The following is a 27,782-nucleotide window of genomic DNA, read 5'->3' on the forward strand; positions in this document are numbered from 1 at the left end:
AGAAGAGACAATAAATGAAAAAACTACTCCAGAAATATACAGAAAAAAAAATTAGCTGACAGTTTTATTTGCCCTGTCCAGTTTTTTGGAAAAAAGTGGTGCAAAAGCAAAGTAACCATAAAAATATTTAAAGCATTACTGAACTGTATAATTTACATTAAGTGAATAAAAAAGATTGTGCTTTTTTTTAAATTGCTATATTAAAACAAAAAAATTCGTAGTGATGCCAGTCAAATGGAATTCATTTTTTCAAAAACATCAACTAGTAAATCTAGATATCTAATATATACAAAATGTTACAAATACAGCAGAAATGCAGTAAGTACTTCCCATTCTTGAACATTGTTGTAGAAATATTCTTCGCTGAGACATTGCAGCTGTATTTTCCATTTATTTAAACTTAAATTGTTCTTCACTAAGCACACTGGCAGAGAACACTGGGTTCAGTACAGCAGTTAAAAGTTTTCAGTGGTAGTGGTGAAAACTAGTTTGGTAGCAAGCTGGCAGAGTTGCCAGTTTGGTTGCTAGATTTAGTGCATTTCTGACATTCCCTAGACTAAAAATCATATCTAGCAAATAACAAATCTGGTGAGCTGGCTAACAAACAGACTGAAACCGTACAAAAAAAAAAAAAAAATACAGGCTTATGTGGAATGTACAACCACGTTTTAGGGCCACACTGAATTTTTTATAGACTTCAAGAATAAAGTTGTGATATTACGAGAATAAAGTCCTAATTTTAAGATGTTGAGAATAAAGTCATAATTTTATGAGAATAAAGTCGTAATTTTACAAGAAAAAAAACTCATAATATTACGAGAATAAAGTCATATTTTTATGAGAAAAACTCATAATATTACGAGAATAAAGTCATAATTTTACGAGAATAAAGTCATAATATTACAAGAATAAAGACGTAATTTTATGAGGAAAAACTCTGCATGGAGGCTGTTTTGTGTGCTGTCAATGTTTCATTTCCGGAACCAAGTTTTTTTTGCTTTTTTTCTCGTAATAATAAGACTGTATTCTCGAAGTCTTAAAATTACGACTTTATTCTCGTAATATTACGACTTTATTCTCGAAGTCTTAAAAAAATCAATGTGGCACTAAAACGCTGTCGTAGGAACGTATTTATAAAGAGTGAAATAAAACTTCTGTTTGTGTTTGTTAACCTGCTCTCAATGAGCTTCATGCTAATAATGAATTCTAAATCCCATTGGGTGCTCAAGAGTAGAACGTTAGCACACTCTTGTGGTTTCCTCTAATGAGCAGGGTGGGTGGAAGGTTCTGTGTCAGAATGTCCAGCCAGGCCATGTACAGGAAGTCAGAAACAGATTCCTTACGAGCAATGGGCATGCTCCTGCAAAGAGTGCACACAGTACAGCTTGTTAGTACGAGTATATTTGAATTATTGCAGTGAAACCCAAGTACAACATTTTGCTGCTCTTACTAAATCATTATTTCTTGACGGTGCTTCACAAAAACCTAACTTTACTGTAACAGATAGATTCTTGAACTGCTGACTCACACTCTCACAAGCACTACTAGCTTAGCTTATGACAAGCTAAAAGTGGACGCTCTCGTTATGGCCAAACAACTTGTCCAGTTTCTGGGTATTCTGTGTTAGTACGCGCGTGCGACCGACGTGCTTGATGAATTCCTTCGCAAAAACTAGTTTGTAGATCATTGTAATATATTCCTGTGAGATAATGAGTATATCTCATCTAAATAAATTCTAAAATTTACCAGTAATAAAATTATAAATATAACTGAAGTTTTAAGAGTGGCCATAATAAATATTTAAGAAACTTAAAGTTTATGAGCAACTTCACCTGTTATTGCTCAAGCACATTGTAAACATTGACACGATGGAGTTTGTTGCGGAAGAGTTCAGAAAGATAAGATTGGAATGGTTTGATTACCAATTACAGTTGGCAATAAAAGACTTTGGTGTTAACTTCGTGTTAGTCAGAACAAGAAGCTGCACTGAAAGAGATCTATCTAAGAGACACATTCTGTATGTTGCCCACAGGTAGGCATTTACTTTGATTTAATTTTCACCAGTAAAATCCTAATGACTTCCCCACTCACTGTTTTACACATACACTACTGCAATGATACGTAACCAATTTTCTTGCATTGGGTGTTGTGAAAGTTTAGGAGCGTACTGCTGGAGGTACATAATATTTGAATAGCCCTTCATGTTTATAATTCTAGAAATGTATATGACTGATATCAATGAGATTCTGAAGGGCATTTTAATATGTCTATGTCATTATTATTATTACTATGTAGAATGATAATACTCATGAGCTAGTGGCGCTCGTGAGAGTGTGACGAAAGTAGTCCGGCGAGTTCAATCTGTGGGCGCGAGCTATCCCACAATTCCAAAATAGCAGAGATGTCAGTCCAATGAGCGCGGCACTCTGAGCAGGGTGCTACTAACTTTAGCACTAGCAAATTCTGACTTGCTTAGCTACAAAGGCTATATATTGCATGGGTGACAAAACACATGGAGAGTCAATCAGAAAGTATTTATTAAATGTCTCTCTTTCGCTATTCAGAGACTTTGAACAAGTTTAGTCATGTACCCTGTAAAATGCAAATGACAGATAGATGGATCACACTAGTGTAGCAGGGTTTGATATGTTTCCCTGCAGAGGCGGTTCTAGCTCGTTTGGCACATTTGGGTGATCCCCCCCCTCCCCACACACACATACACATTTGCTGTTGCTCCCTATTCCCCCCGACTACAACACCCAAAAAACAAAAACCACCACTCTGCACAAACTGTAACTTTTTGTGTGTTTGATATCTAATGTTTGACTCTTTGCAGCTAATGTTTGCTAATTCATTTGGACCGAAAATGGTCATCTTCTCTCTCTCTCTCTCTCTCTCTCTCTCTCTCTCCTCTCTCTCTCTCTCTCTCTCTCTCACTCTCTCTCTCTCTCTCTCTCCTCTCTCTCTCTCTCTCTATATATATATATATATATAAGCAATGCATATCCATAGCAAGCAATATAGCAAGAGGCTAACAAACATAAGACTCGTTGTCCTAATTATCATGAGCCTCTCTCATTACATGCAAATCATACTCATAAAAAAGTAGTGATGTATACATATACTGTAAAAAATGTCAGAGTTGCCAGCTTAGTACTATTCTACATTATATAACAGCTGAGTGGATCCTTGTCATTTGATTGGTGCTTTGTATGTCACATGAAAATTCAGTAAGGTATATCTTATATATTATATTTCATTTCTAAGGTGGAACTATGCTAGTATACTAAGGTATATCTAAATATCTAAAAAGGAAGAATAAAATAGCCACTTAGGTGCCTGGTCTTGAGAACCAGGGATGGTAGGTTGTCATCTGCTGGTGTGTGTGTGTGTGTATGTATATATATATATATATATATATATATATATATATATATATATATATATATATATATATATATATATATATATATATGACATGGATTATTCGTCCCATTTGTGTTGCATTGCATTTAGAGTGCAGTTTGGGTCCATTTAGAGTGCAAATTTGGTTCCATACATTTGGTACCATTGTACTCTGCACACACACACCGCATGCACGCACACACACACAATACAAATCCACTGCGCTGTCTGGAGGCTGTTAGCAGGAACTTTGAATGAAAAGCTGGACTGATTTTCTGGTGGACACCACAAATAGTCTTTAGAAATAAAAGAAACTGACAATCAAGCTCATTTGAAGAAGCTACATGTAACTACAGAACCGTACATATGTAGAGAGAGATTGAAGAAGTGTCTGTTTCGGCTTCATTTATACAAAATCCTTTCCGCAGGGTTGTGTCGACTTGTGACCCTATCTGTTTTACAACTGAACCATTGTTAATCAGAAAATAATGGTTTGTCTAAAGATATTCAACTTCCAGTGGTCTGTTCACTTGAGAAACTAGAAAATGTGTTGTTGCTGTTCCTTGATGTTTGTACTTACACGACAACCAAGTTGGCTGATTTGGAATGTTCCTGAAGCAGTTCATTCAGTCGCACCTGCAGGTTTGTCTGTAAAGAAGCAGAATTGTAACAATCTGGCATGATAATCAAAGAGTTCCAGTCAAAGAATTAAATTATATTATTATGTTGTGTTATTATGTTAAATGATGTTGAATTAAAAAAAGAAATAAACATGATGAGCGGACGTTGAACATTGTCGTTGTTTTTACCTTTTCTTCAAAGGTGCTCAGCTGTTCGTCTGTGATTTTCCAGGGATGCGCTTTCCGCATGGCCTCAGCCTGGATGCTGTCTTTAGATCCCTCTTTCAGACGGAAAGGCTCAATCATGTCATCTAACTTCTTCAAGCTGAAGGAAAGCACATAACAGTGTGAACTGACTGATCAAAAATATTCCTTATTAATGATGTGCTGTTTTGCTCTTGATTCAGGTGGGCTCTTTGCGCACGCTGTCAGGGTTACCTGTCAGAGCTGGGTCTCACATGGATGTCATCAATAACGTTGATATCACTGCAGGCAATTCGGAAGTTATTCAACAGAGACTTCATCCTGAAAAACATTGAATCACAAATGGATTTGATGTCATGTAATCAGAATCAGAATTGAATTTATTGCCAAGTGACTTTTCACTTACAAGGAATTTGATCTGGTGTCATTGGTTCATAAACAATAAAAGAAAATACTTCAGAAATAAGTGATAGGCAGAGGTGGGATGAAGTCACCATCAAGTCACTGTCAAGTCATGAATCAGCACGTCCCAAGTCAAGTCTCAAGTCATAATGACCATCAATTGTTTGCAAGCTGACTTGAGACTTGACTTGGGATTTGTAGATTGATGGCTTGACAGTGACTTTGTCCCATCTCTGGTAATAGGTGCACAAATAACAATAAAAAGAAAAGGGGAAAAATATTTCTGTCAATAGACAAATGGGCAAAGGTAAGTTTACTGTCAGATAGATATAGTGGGATGGTGGAATGGAGCTGTGCAGGCATGCAGATGAACAGTACAGGATGATCAGTCTGTACTTTGTGGGAGTGGGGGGGGCAGGGTAAATGGGGGTCTCTGGCATTATTTTTAAGTCTAGCTGCGGATGGAAAGAAGCTGTTTTTGGGTGAAAGGGATTGGCCACTATCTTCATTGCTCGCCTCAGGGCCTTGGACGTGTACAGGTCCTGTAGGGATGGCAGATTGCAGTCGATCACCTTCTCTGCTACGTGGATGATACGCTGCAGTCTGCTCTTGTCCTTAGCAGAGGCAGCAGTGATGGAGGAGGAGATGATGGACTCGTGATGACATTCATGAGTCCAATAATGACATTCATGATAAGCAGGCAGTTCATTTGTCAAATCACACTTCCAGCCAATAAGGTCTAAAATGATTCATTTGCATTTTCCACTCACTCCTGTTTGTCCAGCTCACTGCGTCCTGGTTGGCCGGCCATAAAGACCCTCAGTCGACATTCCTTCCATTTCTTCCTGGTGGTCAGGATGTAGGGCAGCAGCAAGGTAAGACCTGAGAGAGAGAGAGAGAGAGAGAGAGAGAGAGAGAGAGAGAGAGAGAGAGAGAGAGAGGAGAAAATGGTCCTTATTGCAAAACCACTAAAACATGCTAAAAGGCTCAAGGACAAGGCGATCTGTCGAGAGCCTAGAATCACACTGTAAAATCTTTCTTAACTCAGACCATAAACATTAGCCTTGGAGACGTTTGATGCCTGTCCAACCTTACATCGAGGTTTCAACGAGCACTCAGAACTAATCCTTGAGTGTAACAAAAAGATATGTGATCCTCAAATCTTACGAAGAAAATCAGATTTTGCAGAAGGGCATAAAACCAACACCCACCTCCGTCGTCAAACAGCCACCACACGTCTATGGTGCCTTTAGGCTGCTTCTTCTTGAACTGAGTGCTGGCCTCCATCAGCCTCTCATTCAGTTTAGCCACCTGCGGGGGCGGAGGCCCACACACAGACACTGAGAGAGGGGAAATAAGAGAAATGAGGACCAGTAGAAGGAGACAAAGCAGGAGGTGATTCATTAACAGAAGAGGAAGAGTTAGACGGTGAAAGTAGCACAAACCAATTAAGAGTCGACCCAGGAGCAGCCGTATTCCAGATCTAATGTCCCAAAGAGGACGCAGATTGCATACTGATGAACCCGACAGTGGTGCCAAGATGTAGTGTGTGTGTGTGTGTGTGTGTGTGTGTGTGTTGTGTGTGTGTGTGGTGTGTGTGTGTGTGTGTGTGTGTGTGTGTGTGTGTGTGTTTAGGATAAAGGGCTGCTCTTTAGACCCAATCTTCATACAGGAGCATGTTATTGGATTACACTGAGAGGCTTCTTTAGTGGGAGCGCCTGATTCAGTAATATCTCTGTGGGATCGTTGAGGAAAAGATGGGAGTTTATTGCTTTGTTTTTCTTTTATTTTGTGCCTCCGTGGAAATCAGGAGGACAGCACAAGGGCAGATAGTCAGTGTACCTTAATTTTTTTCATATAATTTCTTGCTGTTTTGTAGAATATTGACAGATCATGAGAACATATTCCAGAATGTTAAGGAAGGCCCAATGTCCATATAGTGTTTTTTCTTTTCTTTTCTGGGCTCCAGCATCTTTTTTAAGTTGCTCAAAATGATAAAGAATATATGCATCTGCATGCTGATTTGCTGATTTGTCACTCAAAATATATAGTAAAAGAAATTCATCTGAGATAGCAGGTTGGACAGATGCTTGGTTCTTGCAGAGGGTGAGTGCTTTTGTTATCATACATTATAAGGAAGTCATTAACTGTTTATTATTGTCATTGAAACAAATCCCCAGCTTCATCCCAGCTGACACACTGCTGGGATGAAGCATTTCTGGGTACTCTTTAAGCTGTTTTCTGCCAGAAAAACAGTGCTATATGGAAATGAGGCTAAATTTTGAAATAAAGGCAGGTACCTCTGGTGGTGAGTACTTGCTGAGATGTGTTCCTGGATTTCCGAAACAGTCCTTTTGATTTACCCCCGTTTGGCATCATCTCTTTCTCCAGCTCCTCTTGCTCCTTTGCTGCCTTTAGCATGCCCTCTAAAAGTGGAATACAATGTCAACTCAATTTGACAGCTTGTAACAGTGTAACATCAACAGACAGGAGATGGTAACAATAAATGACATTGCAATATGAATCCAGCTAGAACACCGTCAGTTTCATGACATAATACTCACATAATAATAATAATAATACTCACATAATAATAACTATAATAATAGGAGGCATTCAGAAAGTGCAGCAGCCACACCTTACATGCCAGACACCAATTCATGGACATTAATTCTTTTGCAATTCAGTGTAATGATACAGTGGATCCAGAAACTATTCACAGCGCTTCACTTTTTCCACATTTTTTATGTTAGAGCTTCATTCCAGGGCAGTACAGTGGCTTAGTGGTTGGCACTGTTGTCTCACAGCAAGAAGGTCATGGGATCGATTCCCACCTGTGGCCTTTTTGTGTGGAGGTTGTATGTTCTCCCCGCATTTGCGCAGGTTCCAGCTGGGTGCTCCGGCTTCTTCCCACATCCAAAGACATACAGGTTAGGTGAACTGAAAACTTTAAATTGTCCGTAGGTGTTTGTGTGCAGGTGTGAATGTGTTTGTCTGTCCATATGTGGCTCTGCGACAGACTGGCGTCCTATCCAAGGTGTACCCCGCCTCACACCCTATGACTGCTGGGATAGGCTCCAGCCCCCCGTGACACTATCTCAGATAAGCGGTTGAAGGTGCGTGTGTGTGTGTGCGTGAGAGAGAGCTTCATTCCAATATGGATGAAATTAATTTTTTTTCACTCAAAATTCTACACACCATACCCCATAATGACAATGTGAAAACGTTTTTTTGTGTGTGTGTGTGTGTGTGGGGGGGGGGGGTATTAAAAATAAAAAATCTATGAAATCGCATGTACATAAGTATTCACAGCCTTTGCCATGAAGCTCAAAATTGAGCTCAGATGCATCCAGTTTCCACTGATCATCCTTGAAATGTTTCTACAGCTTAATTAGAGTCCACCTGGGGTAAATTCAGTTGATTGGACATTATTTGGAAAGGTACACACCTGTCTACATATAAGGTCCCACAGTTGTCAGTGCACGTCAGAACACAAACCAAACATGAAGCCAAAGGAATTGTCTGTAGATCTCTGAGACAGGACTGTCTCAAGGCACAATTCTGAGGAAGGGTACAGAAACATTTCTGCTGCTTTGAAGTTCCCAATGAGCACAGTGGCCTCCATCATCCATAAATGTAAGAAGTTGGAATCCACCAGAAATCTTCCGAGTGATCGGGAGAGAAGGACTTTACTCAGGGAGGTGACCAAGAGCCCGATGGTCATTCTGTCAGAGCTCCAGCATTCCTCTGTGGAGAGAGGAGAACCTTCCAGAAGGACAACCATCTCTGCAGCAATCCACTAATCAGGCCTGTATGGTAGAGTGGCCAGACAGAAGCCACTTCTTAGTAAAAGGCACATGGCAGCCCATCTGGATTTTGCCAAAAGGCACCTGAAGGACTCTCAGACCATGAGAAAAAAAATTATCTGGTCTGATGAGACAAAGATTGAAGTCTTTGGCATGAATGCCACAGCTGTTCCTAATTTACCATAATCCATCCAAGTTTGCACATTTTGCTGTGAATGCCAGGCGTCATGTTTGGAGGAAACCAGGCCACATTCCTACAGTGAAGCATGGTTGTGGTAGCATCATGCTGTTGGGATATTTTTCAGTGGCAGGAACTGGGAGATGAGTCAGGATGGAGGGAAAGATGAATGCAGCAATGTACAGACACATCCTGGATGAAAACCTGCTCCAGAGCACACTTAACCTCAGACTGTGGTGACGGATTATCTCTCAACAGGACAATGACCCTAAGCACACAGCCAAGATATCAGAGGAGTTGTTGTGTGGGCCGCTGAAGAGGAGGTACTGCTGGCCCACCACCACCAGAGGGCACCCTGCCTGGAGTGCGGGCTCCAGGCACAAGAGGGCGCTGCCGCCTCACAGGAGCCGCCGGGGTGACAGCTGTCACTCATCACCTATGACAGCTGTCACCAATCATCTGATCTTCATCTGTATATCAGCAGGACAACATCTCCACCTCTTTGCCGAGATATCGCTATTCTTAGGAGGTAACGAGCTCAGCCGATTGACTTATCTTTCTGACAGCAGAATATTGTTGCTTTGTGTTTTTGACAGCAGAGTGAGTGCTTGCAGCTGGAGACCGAGTTGGACTTTTCTCCTACCTGTTGATAAGTAACCATACTCCTGCATTTACCAGCTTTTTTTGATGAGAGGTGGAGGTGGATTTTCCCACCATACGTGTTGCTGGGTGTAAACCCACCTACATCTAACTGTTTTTGTTCCTCGCCAGCAGTACCAGATCCGACAAGCGGAGGCAGTGACCACCTGGGAGTTCGGGACTTGGCGGCTCCAGTATTCCCGGGGTTCGGTGGCGGAGGAAATCGTGTGGTTCCGGTTCTGCTTTGGACAGACGTCTCTTATCTTCGAGCCTGCCCACATGACACGTTCTGTACATTGACTTCATTGCATACTATTGTGACCTGCCGTGTTTGTTGTGCTCATTCACAACAGTAAAGTGTTGTTATTTGACTTCCTCCATTGTCCGTTCATTTACGCCCCCTGTTGTGGGTCCGTGTTCCTACACTTTCACAACAGGATATCTCGGCCAGCGTCATGGACCCCGAGGGGCGTCACCCGGCTGTTGAACAGCCAATGGAAGAGCAGGGCGCACAGGCGTCTGCAGGAGGCATGATCGGTGAGTTGCAGCGAATCCTCACCGCTTTTACTGCTCGGTTGGATCTAATGACCGAGCAGAATGTCCTCCTTAACCGCAGGGTGGAGGCTCTCGCCGCGCAGGTGGAAGCGCGCCCCCAGGGCGCTGCTGCGGCTCCCCCTCCTGTCGATCCTGTGCGCAACAGTGACGTTCCACAGGTCGTTCAACGACCCCTCCCACCTTCCCCTGAAGCATACATAAGCCCTCCAGAGCCGTACGGGGGTTGTGTGGAGACGTGCGCTGACTTTCTTATGCAGTGTTCGCTCGTCTTCGCACAACGTCCCGTCATGTACGCGACTGATGCTAGTAAGATAGCTTATGTGATTAATCTGCTTCGCGGTGAGGCACACGCTTGGGCTACAGCGCTCTGGGAACAAAATTCACGGCTCCTTCTGACATACGATGGGTTTGTGAGGGAGTTCAGAACAGTGTTCGATCACCCAAATAGAGGAGAGACCGCTTCAGCCGTGCTGCTGTCAATGAGACAGGGGCGCCGGAGCGCAGCTGCTTATGCAGTCGACTTCCGCATCGCGGCTGCGAGGTCCGGCTGGAATAGCACTGCCCTCCGTGCCGCCTTCGTAAACGGACTGTCGTTGGTCCTGAAGGAGCACCTGGTGGCTAAGGACGAACCGCGGGATTTAGACGGGCTTATCGATCTCGTTATACGGCTAGACAATCGGCTAGAAGAACGCCGTCGGGAACGAGACGAAGGGCGTGGCCGGGCACGCGCCGTCCCTCCTCCTTCCGGTTCCGACCGAGTTCCGCCCTCCCCACGCTCCACGGCCTCTACGCTCCGTGTGGTTACAGCTCCCCCTGCTGACGAAGCTATGGACACGAGCAGGGCCACATTTAGGCCACCAGATAGACAAAGGAGGCTGGTCCGCGGAGCGTGCTTTGTTTGTGGCTCGATAGAGCATCAAGTGAGAGACTGCCCCGAGCGGTTAAACACCAACGCCCGCCCCTAGAAACTGGGCTAAGGGTGGGCCAAGACATTCACGTGGGACATACCCATATTGCCACACGACTCCCAGTTACGATCCTTTATGGGGATTTAACCCTTCAGGCCCCAGCACTGGTGGACACGGGCTCTGAAGGGAATCTGCTAGACAGCAGATGGGCCAGGGAGGCAGGGCTCCCTCTAGTGGCGCTTACTTCGCCAGTGCAGGTGCGGGCACTAGATGGCTCCCTACTCCCTCTAATCACACACAAGACACCACCAGTAACTCTGGTGGTGTCAGGAAACCACCGGGAGGAGATCGAGTTTTTTGTGACTCCTTCCACCTCCCGCGTGATTCTCGGGTTCCCCTGGATGTTAAAACACAATCCCCGGATCGATTGGCCGTCCGGGGTAGTGGTTCAGTGGAGCGAAACCTGCCATCGGGTATGTTTAGGTTCCTCGGTTCCTCCCGGTTCCCAGGCTAGGGAGGAGGTCAGAGTCCCGCCCAATCTAGCGACGGTGCCGGTGGAGTACCATGACCTTATGGATGTGTTCAGTAAGGATCTGGTGCTCACCCTTCCCCCGCACCGTCCGTACGATTGTGCCATTGATTTGGTTCCAGGCGTTGAGTTCCCGTCCAGCAGGCTGTACAACCTCTCATGACCTGAGCGCGAATCAATGGAGACCTACATCAGGGACTCTTTAGCTGCCGGGTTGATCCGGAATTCCACCTCCCCGATGGGTGCAGGTTTCTTTTTTGTGGGAAAAAAAGATGGCGGGCTCCGTCCATGCATTGATTACAGGGGACTGAACGAAATCACGGTTCGTAACCGATACCCGTTGCCCTTGTTGGATTCAGTGTTCACGCCCCTGCATGGAGCCCAAATATTCACTAAGCTGGATCTTAGAAATGCGTATCACCTGGTTCGGATCCAGAAGGGAGACGAGTGGAAGACGGCATTCAACACCCCATTAGGTCACTTTGAGTACCTGGTCATGCCGTTCGGCCTTACAAACGCCCCCGCGACGTTCCAAGCATTAGTTAATGATGTCTTGCGGGATTTCCTGCACCGATTCGTCTTTGTATATCTGGACGATATACTCATCTTTTCTCCGGATCCTGAGACCCATGTCCGGCATGTACGTCAGGTCCTGCAGCGGTTGTTGGAGAACCGGCTGTTTGTGAAGGGCGAGAAGTGTGAGTTTCACCGCACTTCTTTGTCCTTCCTGGGGTTTATCATCTCCCCCAACTCCGTCGCTCCTGATCCGGCCAAGGTTGCGGCGGTGAGAGACTGGCCCCAACCAACAAGCCGTAGGAAGCTGCAACAGTTCCTCGGCTTTGCAAATTTTTACAGGAGGTTCATTAAGGGCTACAGTCAGTTAGTTAGCCCCCTGACAGCCCTGACCTCTCCAAAAGTCCCCTTCACCTGGTCGGATCGGTGCAATGCCGCGTTCAAGGAGTTGAAACGGCGCTTCTCGTTTGCACCCGTTCTGGTGCAGCCCGATCCTAGTCGCCAGTTTGTGGTTGAAGTGGACGCCTCGGACTCTGGGATAGGAGCTGTGCTTTCCCAGAGCGGAGAGACTGATAAGGTTCTTCACCCGTGTGCCTACTTTTCCCGCAGGTTGACCCCGGCAGAACGGAACTATGACGTCGGCAATCGAGAACTCCTTGCGGTGAAAGAGGCTCTTGAAGAGTGGAGACATCTGTTGGAGGGAACGTCCGTGCCATTCACAGTTTTCACTGACCACCGGAACCTGGAGTATATCAGGACCGCCAAGCGGCTGAACCCCAGGCAAGCCCGCTGGTCACTGTTCTTCGGCCGTTTTGACTTCCGGATCACCTACCGCCCCGGGACCAAAAACCAGAGTTCGGATGCCTTGTCCCGGGTGCATGAAGACGAAGTCAAAACTGGGTTTTCGGATCCACCGGAACCTATCATCCCGGAGTCCGCTATCGTGGCCACCCTCACCTGGGACGTGGAGAAGACCATCCGGCAGGCCCTGGCACGGAGCCCGGACCCCGGAACCGGGCCGAAGAACAAACTTTACGTCCCACCAGAAGCCAGGGCTGCAGTCTTGGACTTCTGTCACAGCTCCAAGTTCTCCTGTCATCCGGGGGTGCGGAGAACTGTGGCAGTTGTCCGGCAGCGCTTCTGGTGGGCGTCCCTGGAGGCCGACGTCCGGGATTATATGCAGGCCTGCACCACCTGCGCCAGGGGCAAGGCCGACCACCGCAGGGCACCAGGACTGCTCCAGCCGCTGCCTGTGCCTCATCGCCCCTGGTCCCACATCAGCCTGGATTTTGTCACGGGCCTCCCGCCGTCCCAGGGCAACACCACCATCCTCACGATAGTGGACCGGTTCTCCAAGGCGGCCCACTTCGTGGCCCTCCCGAAGCTCCCGACGGCCCAGGAGACAGCAGACCTCCTGGTTCACCACGTCGTCCGGCTGCATGGGATTCCAACAGACATCGTCTCCGATCGCGGCCCCCAGTTCTCCTCACAGGTCTGGAGGAGCTTCTGCCGGGAACTGGGGGCCACAGTGAGTCTCTCGTCCGGGTACCACCCTCAGACCAACGGGCAGGCAGAACGGGCCAATCAGGAATTGGAACAGGCCCTGCACTGCGTGACGGCAGCGCACCCGGCGGCCTGGAGTACCCATTTGGCCTGGATCGAGTACGCCCATAACAGCCAGGTGTCTTCTGCCACCGGCCTCTCCCCTTTTGAGGTGTGTCTGGGGTACCAGCCCCCGTTGTTTCCGGTGGTGGAGGGAGAGGTCGGTGTGCCCTCGGTCCAGGCCCACCTGCGGAAGTGCCGTCGGGTGTGGCGCGCCGCCCGTTCTGCCTTGCTGAAGGCCCGGACGAGGGCAAAAGCCCATGCAGACCGCCGGCGGTCCCCGGCCCCTGCCTACCAGCCAGGGCAGGAGGTGTGGTTATCAACAAAGGACATTCCCCTCCAAGTGGACTCCCCTAAACTGCAGGACCGTTACATCGGTCCCTTCAAGATACTCAAGGTCATCAGTCCAGCCGCAGTAAGGCTTCAGCTTCCGGCCTCACTGCGGATCCCTCCGGTTTTCCATGTGTCCCGTGTAAAACCGCATCACACCTCACCCCTCTGTGCTCCTGGACCGGCACGCCTCCTGCCCGGATCGTCGATGGAGAGCCGGCTTGGACTGTGCGCCGGCTCTTGGATGTCTGTCGGATGGGCCGGGGCTTCCAGTATTTGGTGGACTGGGAGGGGTACGGACCGGAAGAACGCTCCTGGGTGAAGAGGAGCTTCATCCTGGACCCGGCCCTCCTGGCCGATTTCTACCGGATAAGCCTGGATAAGCCTGGTCGGGCGCCAGGAGGCGCCCGTTGAGGGGGGGGGTCCTGTTGTGTGGGCCGCTGAAGAGGAGGTACTGCTGGCCCCCCACCACCAGAGGGCACCCTGCCTGGAGTGCGGGCTCCAGGCACAAGAGGGCGCTGCCGCCTCACAGGAGCCGCCGGGGTGACAGCTGTCACTCATCACCTATGACAGCTGTCACCAATCATCTGATCTTCATCTGTATATCAGCAGGACAACATCTCCACCTCTTTGCCGAGATATCGCTATTCTTAGGAGGTAACGAGCTCAGCCGATTGACTTATCTTTCTGACAGCAGAATATTGTTGCTTTGTGTTTTTGACAGCAGAGTGAGTGCCTGCAGCTGGAGACCGAGTTGGACTTTTCTCCTACCTGTTGATAAGTAACCATACTCCTGCATTTACCAGCTTTTTTTGATGAGAGGTGGAGGTGGATTTTCCCACCATACGTGTTGCTGGGTGTAAACCCACCTACATCTAACTGTTTTTGTTCCTCGCCAGCAGTACCAGATCCGACAAGCGGAGGCAGTGACCACCTGGGAGTTCGGGACTTGGCGGCTCCAGTATTCCCGGGGTTCGGTGGCGGAGGAAATCGTGTGGTTCCGGTTCTGCTTTGGACAGACGTCTCTTATCTTCGAGCCTGCCCACATGACACGTTCTGTACATTGACTTCATTGCATACTATTGTGACCTGCCGTGTTTGTTGTGCTCATTCACAACAGTAAAGTGTTGTTATTTGACTTCCTCCATTGTCCGTTCATTTACGGCCCCTGTTGTGGGTCCGTGTTCCTACACTTTCACAACAGGAGTGGCTTCAGGACAACTCTGTGAATGTCCTTGAGTGGCCCAGCCAGAGAGAGACCAGACCTGATTCCAAATGATCATCTCTGGAGACATCTGAAAATGGCTGTGCACCGACACTCCCCATCCAACCTGATGGAGCTTGAGAGGTGCTGCATAGAGGAATGGACAAAATTGACCAAAGATATGTGCACCAAGCTTGTGGCATCATATTCAAGAAGACTTGAGGCTGTAACTGCTGCCAAAGGCTAATCAGCAAAGTACTGAGCAAAGGGTGTGATTACTTTTGTACATGTAATTACACAACCACACACACACACACACACACACACACACACACACACACACACACACACATATATATATATATATATATATATATATATATATATATATATATATATATATATAAAATTTGAAGAATAGTGTGTAGAATTTTGAGGGAAAAAATTAATTTACTCCATTTTGGAATAAAGATGTAAAATAACAAAATGTAAAAAAAGTGAAGCACTGTGAATACTTTCCAGACGCACTGTATGCGGTTATGCATTCTTTGAGTATATCTTTCTGGAATGTTGTGTTCAGATTTGAACCATTTTATCCTTGGGTAACAAGTATCTAACAGTTATGATCACAGTTTGACCTTTCAGAGTCACCTAAACTCAAAGGTGATGTGAGCAATTGGAGGGTCATAGTAAGTAAGTAAGTAAGTAAGTAAGTAAATTTTATTTATATAGCACCTTTCACAGACAAGAGCCACAAGGTGCTTCACAACATAAAAGCAGAGTACATCACACAAAACATCAGACAATGGCCGAGACATAAAAACATAAAACATAACATAGGATCACAGAGCAGCCTAAAAGCTAAGCAAACGCTTGAGTAAAAAAGAAAGTCTTAAGTTGGCTTTTAAAAGTATCGACAGAGTCCAGTGAGCGCAGAAAGAGTGGGAGACCATTCCAAAGCCTGGGAGCAACAGCCTGGAAGGATCGCTCTCCTCTGGTTGCAAAATGGGTGCGAGGAACCATCAACAGATTTTGGTCCACAGACCTCAAAGCCCTGGCAGGGGCATAAGGCTGGATGAGGTCACAGATATAGGGAGGGGCCTGGCCATGTGGAGCTTTAAAAGTTAAAACCAAAATTTTAAAATTGATCCTGAAGGACACTGGCAGCCAATGAAGCTCCTTTAAAATTGGGGAAATATGAGTCCTTCTGTTAGCTTGTGTCAGAATTCTTGTTGCAGAGTTCTGTACCAACTGCAGTCGACGCAACTCCTTCTTGTTTAGACATGAAAACAAACTGTTACAATAGTCTAAACGTGTTGACACAAAAGCATGAATAATAAGCTCTAAATCATTTCGAGACACCATTTTCCTGAGCTTAGAGATATTTCTTAATTGAAAGAAGCAATTCCTCGTCAGCTGTTTACAATGCTGTACCAACGACATGTCTTTGTCAAAAATGACACGCAGGTTTCGAAGACATGATTTAGCAGACTGGCCCAGGTCTCCCAAGTACTGCTGAATACCTGGAATATGGGCATCAGGGGCAATAACCAATGTCTCTGTTTTGTCTGCGTTAAGCTGATGAAAGTTATTCGTTAGCCATTGTTTAATTTCCGCCAAACAATGGAGGAGGGAATCAAGCCTCTTAATCTCAGATGGCTTAAAGGAGCAGTAAAGCTGGATGTCATCTGCAAATAACTGGTAAGAGACATCAGTAAATCTTTGAATGATTCTACCTAAAGGGATCAAGTACAATAAAAACAAAATGGGGCCCAATACAGAACCCTGAGGGACTCCACATAACAGGTCCGCAGACTCTGACCTTATCTGGTTAGCAAAAACGCTAAAGCTGCGCCCAGACAGATATGAAAAAAACCACCGAAGAACTGACCCAGACAGTCCGACATGATCCCTCAGTCTATTCAGCAGGACCTGGTGGTCAACAGTATCAAAGGCAGAGGACAAATCCAAAAGAACCAACACGGTGGATTTCTCAGCATCAGCAGACATCATAATGTCGCTGGACACTTTCAAAAGAGCCGTTTCCGTAGAGTGTTGTCTACGAAAACCGGACTGAAACCTGTCATGAATGTTATTCTGATCCAGGAAGAGTGTCAGTTGGTCATACAGTAGTGTTCAGAATAATAGTAGTGCTATGTGACTAAAAAGATTAATCCAGGTTTTGAGTATATTTCTTATTGTTACATGGGAAACAAGGTACCAGTAGATTCAGTAGATTCTCACAAATCCAACAAGACCAAGCATTCATAATATGCACACTCTTAAGGCTATGAAATTGGGCTATTAGTAAAAGAAAAAGTAGAAAAGGGGGTGTTCACAATAATAGTAGCGTGGCATTCAGTCAGTGAGTTCGTCAGTTTTGTGGAACAAACAGGTGTGAATCAGGTGTCCCCTATTTAAGGATGAAGCCAGCACCTGCTGAACATGCTTTTCTCTTTGAAAGCCTGAGGAAAATGGGATGTTCAAGACATTGTTCAGAAGAACAGCGTAGTTTGATTAAAAAGTTGATTGGAGAGGGGAAAACTTATACACAGGTGCAAAAATTATAGGCTGTTCATCTACAATGATCTCCAATACTTTAAAACGGGAAAAAAACAGAGACACGTGGAAGAAAATGGAAAACAACCATCAAAATGGATAGAAGAATAACCAGAATGGCAAAGGCTCACCCATTGATTAGCTCCAGGATGATCAAAGACAGTCTGGAGTTACCTGTAAGTGCTGTGACAGAAGACACCTGTGTGAAGCTAATTTATTTGCAAGAATCCCCCACAAAGTCCCTCTGTTAAATAAAAGACATGTGCAGAAGAGGTTAAAATTTGCCAAAGAACATATCAACTGGCCTAAAGAGAAATGGAGGAATATTTTGTGGACTGATGAGAGTAAAATTGTTATTTTTTGTGTCCAAGGGCTGCAGACAGCTTGTGAGATGACCCCCAAACTCTGAATTCAAGCCACAGTTCACAGTGAGGACAGTGAAGCATGGTGGTGCAAGCATCATGATATGGGCATGTTTCTCCTACTATGGTGTTGGGCCTATATATCGCATACCAGGTATCATGGATCAGTTTGGATATGTCAAAATACTTGAAGAGGTCATGTTGCCTTATGCTGAAGAGGACATGCCCTTGAAATGGGTGTTTCAACAAGACAATGACCCCAAGCACACTAGTAACTGAGCAAAATCTTGGTTCCAAACCAACAAAATTAATGTTTTGGAGTGGCCTGCCCAATCCCCGGACCTAAATCCAATTGAGAACTTGTGGGGTGACATCAAAAAAGCTGTTTCTGAAGCAAAACCAAGAAATGTGAATGAATTGTGGAATGTTGTTAAAGAATCTTGGAGTGGAATAACAGCTGAAAGGTGCCACAAGTTGGTTGACTCCATGCCTCGCAGATGTGAAGAAATCATGAAAAACTGTGGTTATATAACTAAATACTAGTTTCGTGTTTCACAGGATTGCTAAAAAGCAGTTTGAACATAATAGTTTTGAGTTTGTAGCCTCAACAGCAGATGCTACTATTATTGTGAACACCCCCTTTTCTACTTTTTTTTTTTTACTAATAGTCCAATTTCATAGCCTTAAGAGTGTGCATATCATGAATGCTTGGTCTTGTTGGATTTGTGAGAATCTACTGAATCTACTGGTGCCTTGTTTCCCATGTAACATTAAGAAATATACTCAAAACTTGCATTAATCTTTTTAGTCACATAGCACTACTATTATTCTGAACACTACTGTATATGACTTCATGTTATTGTGTCATAGAAACCACAGTATATCTTTAAGGACTTCCTTGAAATAGCCATGCTAAAAATCCCGTATACGAGGTCTAAAAAAGTATAGGTCCTTTTTATTTTTCCGCACGTCTTTCATTAAAAAAAAATCTCCTTTAATAGTGGAATATCCGGATAAAATGCTGAAACCGACTTCTTCTGAAACTTCTCTGTTCTCTCACGACGTCCTGGATCAATAGAGCCTGAAATGTGGAGGTTTTCAGCTTGAAACAGGCTGATGACGCCGCCTGAGAGCGCTGCGCGACGTCTCGCACCGTGGGAAGTCCTTAAAGCGACAGTGTCACCTCAAAATCTCTCATCAGCCGTTAAAATTTTCACTGAAAACCAGCTTAATTTTTCGAACCGTGTCCACTTCGATGTGTCTCACAGGTTTAGAAAAAATTTTGATCAAACAAAGCGCCAGTCTCTCAGCAACTTCTCAGACAAAGGAATTCCGACGAGGGGCTGGACGACTCCTCCCACAAGGAGTGCTCACAGGCGAATGACGTCACCGACAGGCGTGGAAAAACTCACGCATGCGCACGAGGGTTCAAGCATGTCTGACGTAAAAACATATGAATGAAATCCATATAGTTTTTGAAAAAAATAAAAAGGACCTATACTTTATGGAAAGCCCTCGTACATAACCACTTGGTCACAGACTCTTCAGTCTGTGACGCTGACTTAAGACCAATTTTATTTAAAATTAAATAATTTTATTCTTTGCTGATTTTCAGTCATTTCCACCAAGATTGATCCAAATCAATCAATCAATCGAAATCTAAAATCTCAATGTACTTTTCTGCATCACTGCCACTACAAAAGTGTAAAGTATTGACAAAGAAAACAAAAACAAACAAACAAACAAAAATTTAATTTCTGTGTGCAATGAAATAAAAGACAGTAAAAGTCGGGATCAATGGATTACTACAGGTTTCTGATGCAGCGTGATTTTTCCACATCATGACATCTCATGCATGGTTATGATGTTTTTATTTTAGTGTTGTTGTCAATGTTTCTGCAGAGGCATGCTTGTAATCTGGTAGTTATAGCATCTTATCTCATAACTACCTGACCTTCGTAAACCTTTTCTAATCTACAGAACAAAGTATTTTGGGTTATCAGTGCCGTCTAATTGTAGTCAGGTTGTATGGGTTTCGGAAATACAAGTTGCAGAACAGCAGCAGTTATTTTCAAGTTATACATCACAGGTAAAAAAAAAAAAAGAAAACAAACAAGAAGAAAAAAAAGATTTTCATAGTTTTTTCCAGACCTTCTTCCTCTACAAGGTGTCCCACATCAAGCCCCGGCTCCATCCTCAGCATCACTGTGCCATACTCAAAATCAAATGCATCACTGTGAAAAGCAAACAAAGAAATGAAAAGATCAATACAACATAAATATCTGTTTGAATACTGGATACATTATTACTGCCAGATCTCTGGCATTTTTCTTTCTTTCTTTGTTCTTCTTATTGTTATTCTAGTTTTCTAGACAACTGGCTCGATAAGTATTTGGACAAATAATATGGCCTCTGTACACCATTACAATGAGCTAAAATGAAACACAAGATGTGCTTGAAGTGTAGAATTTTAGCCTTAATTCAAAATATTTAACAAAAATATCACATTCACCATTTAGAAATTACAGCCATTTTTATGCACACTCGCTCCAATTCCATATTAATTACAGTTGACAAAGAGTAATTGGACAAACCAATAATAGTTATTGTGAATACAAATGAAGAGTTTTTACAGCCAGTTTTCTCTCGACTATTAAGGGACACATTTAAGTCACTGATTGCTCAGATTGATTCCATGTGCCTTTTGACAAACTATAATTTAATTTTTTATGAAAATTCTTCTCTGTGAAGATGCCGTACAGTTGCTGATGCAACAGCAGTTATACACTATCCTCATAGTTTATTACAGCCACAGAAGCATATAACTACTTCATAGTTGTTGTCTTGGTGGCTTCCCTCGTGTGTCTCCTTCTCTCATTTAGTCCATTTTTGAGGACTGCTTATTCTAGACAGTTTTATCACATACTGTAGTGCATACTGTTTGTATTTCTTAACCCTCTGGGGCCAACGCCGTCGTATACGATGGCTAAGACGATGGCTAAGACCAAGCTTTACTAAATTATAAATAACTTTTTAATGATATGAGATAGTTAACTCTGCGGGCTTTCGAACCAGCCATCGGCCATCTTTGTACTCCTCATAGAAGCTGTGTGATGAAGTGTGCAATGTGAGTGTCCAATCGGAATTGGTTCACCATCACATGGTTTTCCAAAATTCAATTGTAGGGCAGATTTACCTCACGTGAAAAGCCAAAGATCGTTTTCAGGAGTGATATGCTACTAGTTGGTCCGTTTGAATAGCCCCCTGGGTGCTCCAATGAGTACATACTATGCCAATGCGCCCTGCACCATTACGCACAGCGAAAGTGAAAGCAGACAGAGCAGATGGAGAGCCTCTGATGACAATCTCACATGCTCAAACAAAGAGTGTGTAACTATCAGGATTACTCCAGTAGTTTGCATGTGAATGTTACTGGATAACTCTGTTGCTTTCTCAGCGTAAAGCACTGTTTACCATATCAAAATAACAAAACGCATAGACCATTTTGTATATATAGTTCAAAATGTGCATTTGTGTTTATTGTTTGAACCTTTTTGTTGTACAGTCTTTCACACAAGACCTCAAATTACCTTTATAAAGTGCCAAAACAGTTGTTTATTATAGTTTGCTGTGTGTTTTGAATAAATGTGTGGAAAACTTTTTTTCGCTTTATTTTTTCCTTGCCTATTTCTGATTGTAAATCTTGATTACACATAAAACACAACAAAAACATTTATATTCTGAAAGCACAGGTTGTCCTGAAAAAAGAGACATAAAACTTGATTGTGGGATGCAGGGAGAGCTGTTAACAGCAATAATAAAACATTTATGCCAGGCGAGTGAACTGTCCAAAAAATGCCCTCAGACCCCAGAGGGTTAATCAATCAATCAATCAATTTTATTTATATAACGCCAAATCACAACAAACAGTTGCCCGAAGGCGCTTTATATTGTAAGGCAAGGCCATACAATAATTACGTAAAAACCCCAACGGTCAAAACGACCCCCTGTGAGCAAGCACTTGGCGACAGTGGGAAGGAAAAACTCCCTTTTAACAGGAAGAAACCTCCAGCAGAACCAGGCTCAGGGAGGGGCAGTCTTCTGCTGGGACTGGTTGGGGCTGAGGGGAGAGAATCGGGAAAAAGACATGCTGTGGAAGAAAGCAGAGATCAATCACTAATGATTAAATGCAGAGTGGTGCATACAGAGCAAAAAGAGAAAGAAACACTCAGTGCATCATGGGAACCCCCCCAGCAGTCTAAGTCTATAGCAGCATAACTAAGGGATGGTTCAGGGTCACCTGATCCAGCCTTAACTATAAGCTTTAGCAAAAAGTAAAGTTTTAAGCCTAATCTTAAAAGTAGAGAGGGTGTCTGTCTCCCTGATCTGAATTGGGAGCTGGTTCCACAGGAGAGGAGCCTGAAAGCTGAAGGCTCTGCCTCCCATTCTACTCTTACAAACCCTAGGAACTACAAGTAAGCCTGCAGTCTGAGAGCGAAGCGCTCTATTGGGGTGATATGGTACTATGAGGTCCCTAAGATAAGATGGGACCTGATTATTCAAAACCTTATAAGTAAGAAGAAGAATTTTAAATTCTATTCTAGAATTAACAGGAAGCCAATGAAGAGAGGCCAATATGGGTGAGATATGCTCTCTCCTTCTAGTCCCCGTTAGTACTCTAGCTGCAGCATTTTGAATTAACTGAAGGCTTTTCAGGGAACTTTTAGGACAACCTGATAATAATGAATTACAATAGTCCAGCCTAGAGGAAATAAATGCATGAATTAGTTTTTCAGCGTTACTCTGAGACAAGACCTTTCTAATTTTAGAGATATTGCGTAAATGCAAAAAAGCAGTCCTACATATTTGTTTAATATGCACATTGAATGACATATCCTGATCAAAAATGACTCCAAGATTTCTCACAGTATTACTAGAGGTCAGGGTAATGCCATCCAGAGTAAGGATCTGGTTAGACACCATGTTTCTAAGATTTGTGGGGCCAAGTACAATAACTTCAGTTTTATCTGAGTTTAAAAGCAGGAAATTAGAGGTCATCCATGTCTTTATGTCTGTAAGACAATCCTACAGTTTAGCTAATTGGTGTGTCCCCTCTGGCTTCATGGATAGATAAAGCTGGGTATCATCTGCGTAACAATGAAAATTTAAGCAATGCCGTCTAATAATACTGCCTAAGGGAAGCATGTATAAAGTGAATAAAATTGGTCCTAGCACAGAACCTTGTGGAACCTTAGTCTGTGAAGAAGGTTCCCCATTTACATGAACAAATTGTAATCTATTAGATAAATATGATTCAAACCACTGCAGCACAGTGCCTTTAATACCTATGGCATGCTCAAATCTCTGTAATAAAATTTTATGGTCAACAGTATCAAAAGCAGCACTGAGGTCTAACAGAACAAGCACAGAGATGAGTCCACTGTCTGAGGCCATAAGAAGATCATTTGTAACCTTCACTAATGCTGTTTCTGTACTATGATGAATTCTAAAACCTGACTGAAACTCTTCAAATAGACCATTCCTCTGCAGATGATCAGTTAGCTGTTTTACAACTACCCTTTCAAGAATGTTTGAGAGAAAAGGAAGGTTGGAGATTGACCTATAATTAGCTAAGATAGCTGGGTCAAGTGATGGCTTTTTAAGTAATGGTTTAATTGCTGCCACCTTAAAAGCCTGTGGTACATAGCCAACTAATAAAGATAGATTGATCATATTTAAGATCGAAGCATTAAATAATGGTAGGGCTTCCTTGAGCAGCCTGGTAGGAATGGGGTCTAATAGACATGTTGATGGTTTGGAGGAAGTAACTAATGAAAATAACTCGACAGAATGGCTACAGTACTGAAAAGAAACCTGGGGTTGTTCTTATTTTCTTCAATTAGTGATGAGTAGTAAGATGTCCTAGCTTTACCGAGGGCTTTTTTATAGAGCAACAGACTCTTTTTCCAGGCTAAGTGAAGATCTTCTAAATTAGTGAGACGCCATTTCTTCTCCAACTTACGGGTTATCTGCTTTAAGCTGCGAGTTTGTGAGTTATACCACGGAGTCAGGCACTTCTGATTTAAAGCTCTCTTTTTCAGAGGAGCTACAGCATCCAAAGTTGTCTTCAATGAGGACGTAAAACTATTGACGAGATACTCTATCTCACTTACAGAGTTTAGGTAGCTACTCTGCACTGTGTTGGTATATGGCATTAGAGAACATAAAGAAGGAATCATATCCTTAAACCTAGTTACAGCGCTTTCTGAAAGACTTCCAGTGTAATGAAACTTATTCCCCACTGCTGGGTAGTCCATCAGAGTAAATGTAAATGTTATTAAGAAATGATCAGACAGCAGGGAGTTTTCAGGGAATACTGTTAAGTCTTCTATTTCCATACCATAAGTCAGAACAAGATCTAAGATATGATTAAAGTGGTGGGTGGACTCATTTACTTTTTGAGCAAAGCCAATAGAGTCTAATAATAGATTAAATGCAGTGTTGAGGCTGTCATTCTCAGCATCTGTGTGGATGTTAAAATCACCCACTATAATTATCTTATCTGAGCTAAGCACTAAGTCAGACAAAAGGACTGAAAATTCACCGAGAAACTCACAGTAACGACCAGGTGGACGATAGATTATAACAAATAAAACTGGTTTTTGGGACTTCTAATTTGGATGGACAAGACTAAGAGTCAAGCTTTCAAATGAATTAAAGCTCTGTCTGGGTTTTTGATTAATTAATAAGCTGGAATGGAAGATTGCTGCTAATCCTCCGCCTCGGCCCGTGCTACGAGCATTCTGGCAGTTAGTGTGACTCAGGGGTGTTGACTCATTTAAACTAACATATTCATCCTGCTGTAACCAGGTTTCTGTAAGGCAGAATAAATCAATATGTTGATCAATTATTATATCATTTACTAACAGGGACTTAGAAGAGAGAGACCTAATGTTTAATAGACCACATTTAACTGTTTTAGTCTGTGCTGCAGTTGAAGGTGCTATATTATTTTTTCTTTTTGAATTTTTATGCTTAAATAGTTTTTTGCTGGTTATTGGTGGTCTGGGAGCAGGCACCGTCTCTATGGGGATGGGGTAATGAGGGGATGGCAGGGGGAGAGAAGCTGCAGAGAGTTGTGTAAGAGTACAACTCTGCTTCCTGGTCCCAACCCTGGATAGCCACGGTTTGGAGCATTTAAGAAAATTGGCCAGATTTCTAGAAATGAGAGCTGCTCCATCCAAAGTGGGATGGATGCCGTCTCTCCTAACAAGACCAGGTTTTCCCCAGAAGCTTTGCCGATTATCTATGAAGCCCACCTCATTTTTTGGACACCACTCAGACAGCCAGCAATTCAGGGAGAACATGCGGCTAAACATGTCACTCCCGGTCCGATTGGGGAGGGGCCCAGAGAAAACTACAGAGTCCGACATTGTTTTTGCAAAGTTACACACCGATTCAATGTTAATTTTAGTGACCTCCGATTGGCGTAACCGGGTGTCATTACTGCCGACGTGAATTACAATCTTACCAAATTTACGCTTAGCCTTAGCCAGCAGTTTCAAATTTCCTTTAATGTTGCCTGCTCTGGCCCCCAGAAGACATTTGACTATGGTTGCTGGTGTCGCTAACTTCACATTTCTCAAAACAGAGTCGCCAATAACCAGAGTTTGATCCTCGGCGGGTGTGTCGTCGAGTGGGGAAAAACGGTTAGAGATGTGAACGGGTTGGTGGTGTACACGGGGCTTCTGTTTAGTGCTACGCTTCCTCCTCACAGTCACCCAGTCGGCCTGCTTTCCCGGCTGCTCTGGATCTGCCAGAGGGAAACTAATGGCGGCTAAGCTACCTTGGTCCGCACCGACTACAGGGGCCTGGCTAGCTGTAGAATTTTCCAAGGTGCGGAGCCGAGTCTCCAATTCGCCCAGCCTGGCCTCCAAAGCTACGAATAAGCTACACTTATTACAAGTACCATTACTGCTAAAGGTGGCCGAGGAATAACTAAACATTTCACACCCAGAGCAGAAAAGTGCAGGAGAGACAGGAGAAGCTGCCATGCTAAACCGGCTAAGAGCTAGTAGCTACGCTAAGCTAGTGGATTCCTAAAAACACAGAAGGTGAATAATGTGTAAATAATTTAGAGGCGATTCAGCAGAGGGAGTGCTTTAGTTAAGGCACGTGAAGATTACACTGTGAAACAAATCGTTATCTAGGTAACTAGATCAATCTAACTGCGCAGATTAAACAGCTAACAGATACAGCAAAACACCGCTGTGCTCCGGAACAGGAAGTGATACAATACCGCAGTGAGAGCCCTCACTGTTAATGATAGATGTAAATGAAATCCAAGACATATTCAGAGACTTGCAAATGTTCATGTATCCATCCCTTGACTTGTCAAAAGAAAACTGTCTATAAAAGTGATCATTTGTATTAACAATAATCCTTAAATGTAGTTTAGATTAGTAATATAAATACAAAGCTAACTGAACATAAAATTATCTCAAAACTGCAATAAATTCATTTAACTGTAGCTAAACAACTATTTCAGGAATGGGTACCAGCCTTGGTGTTGGGAAAGTGTAGTGACACGGACCCACAACAGGGGGCGTAAATGAACGGACAATGGAAATGCAAAAGATAACAATTTAATGTTGTGAAATGTGCACAATGGTATACAGATACGACTTTAGATAACAGTCAATTAAACAGTTGGTGACGTGTGGGCAGGCCCGAGGATACGAGACGCCTGTCCAGAGAAGAGTCGGGCCTCACACGATTTCCACTGCCAGGGGAGACCTGCAATACACCGGAGCCGCCAAGTCCTGAGTCCCCAGGTGGCCACCGCCTCCAGCTGTCGGATCGGGTACTGCTGGCAGGAAGCACAGACAGATCAAGTGGGTGTGTGCACACCCAGCAAACAGTTCAGAACAAACAGTCACAGTCCCTTCCTGAGGGAATAATCCACCACTCCCAGGAAACAGGAACACTAAGTACGTGCAGCAGCAATAGTATACTTAAGTGATAAGTAAGGAGTAGGAAACGCCGACTCCTTCCAACTTCCACCACCCAGCTCCAAGCTGCGAGTATACAGGGTTAACACTGCCAACTTAGTAACAAGAGAATGTGTGCAAACGGCACAGTAATGGCTGAGAAGTTTACCTGTCGGGTAAGACGATTTCTCGGCAGGGATGTGGTGTAACTGCCAGGCTTTTATGGAGAAGGTGTTGAATGATTGGTGATGAATGACAGCTGTCCGTAGGGGTTCCAGGAAGGCGGCTGCGCCATCTGGTGCCTGAAGCCCGCTTTCAGGCAGGGCGCCCTCTGGTGTTGGGCCAGCAGTACCTCCTCTTCTGGCGGCCCACACAACAGGACCCCCCCCCCCCCTCAACGGGCGCCTCCTGGCGCCCGACCATGCTTGTTGGGATGGCGTTGGTAGAAGTCGGCCAGGAGGGCCGGGTCCAGGATGAAGCTCCTCTTCACCCAGGAGCGCTCTTCGGGTCTGTAACCCTCCCAGTCCACCAGATACTGGAACCCCAGCCCTTCCGACGGACGTCCAGGAGCCTGCGCACGGTCCAAGCAGGCTCCCCGTCGAAGATCCGGGCAGGAGGCAGCGCCGGTCCGGGGGTGCAGAGTTCCAAGGTGTGGTAGGGTTTGATGCGGGAGACATGAAAAACAGGATGAATCCGCAGTGAAGCTGAAGCTGCCAGCTTCACTGCGGCCGGACTGAGGACTTTGAGGATGGTGTATGGTCCAATGAATCGATCCTTTAGTTTCTGGGACTCCACTTGAAGGGGGATGTCCTTGGTGGATAACCAAACCTCCTGCCCGGGCTGGTATGCAGGGGCCGGGGAACGCCGGCAGTCTGCATGGGCCTTGGCCCTCGTCCGAGCTTTAAGCAGGGCAGAGTGGGCAGTATGCCACACCCGACGGCACCTCCTTAGGTGGGCCTGGACCGAGGGCACACAG

At 44.4% G+C, this 27,782-nt stretch overlaps 1 protein-coding gene across 1 annotated transcript in view; it reads right to left on the reverse strand.

Annotated features, from left to right (window-relative positions):
• Positions 1-27,782, reverse strand: part of slc12a1 (solute carrier family 12 member 1) — a 98,587-nt gene that overhangs the window by 11,324 nt on the left and 59,481 nt on the right. Inside the window, exons 19-26 of the mRNA XM_034194196.1 lie at positions 19,968-20,050; positions 6,932-7,057; positions 5,843-5,971; positions 5,402-5,513; positions 4,464-4,550; positions 4,215-4,350; positions 3,986-4,053; positions 1,192-1,360 (exon numbers count right to left, since the gene is read on the reverse strand). Of these exons, the coding sequence (XP_034050087.1) occupies positions 1,225-1,360; positions 3,986-4,053; positions 4,215-4,350; positions 4,464-4,550; positions 5,402-5,513; positions 5,843-5,971; positions 6,932-7,057; positions 19,968-20,050 (877 nt within the window). The 3' untranslated portion in view covers positions 1,192-1,224. The remainder of the gene's footprint in view (positions 1-1,191; positions 1,361-3,985; positions 4,054-4,214; positions 4,351-4,463; positions 4,551-5,401; positions 5,514-5,842; positions 5,972-6,931; positions 7,058-19,967; positions 20,051-27,782) is intronic.

This window comes from Thalassophryne amazonica, chromosome 2, assembly GCF_902500255.1.
Source record: "Thalassophryne amazonica chromosome 2, fThaAma1.1, whole genome shotgun sequence".
NCBI classification, from domain to species: domain Eukaryota; kingdom Metazoa; phylum Chordata; class Actinopteri; order Batrachoidiformes; family Batrachoididae; genus Thalassophryne; species Thalassophryne amazonica.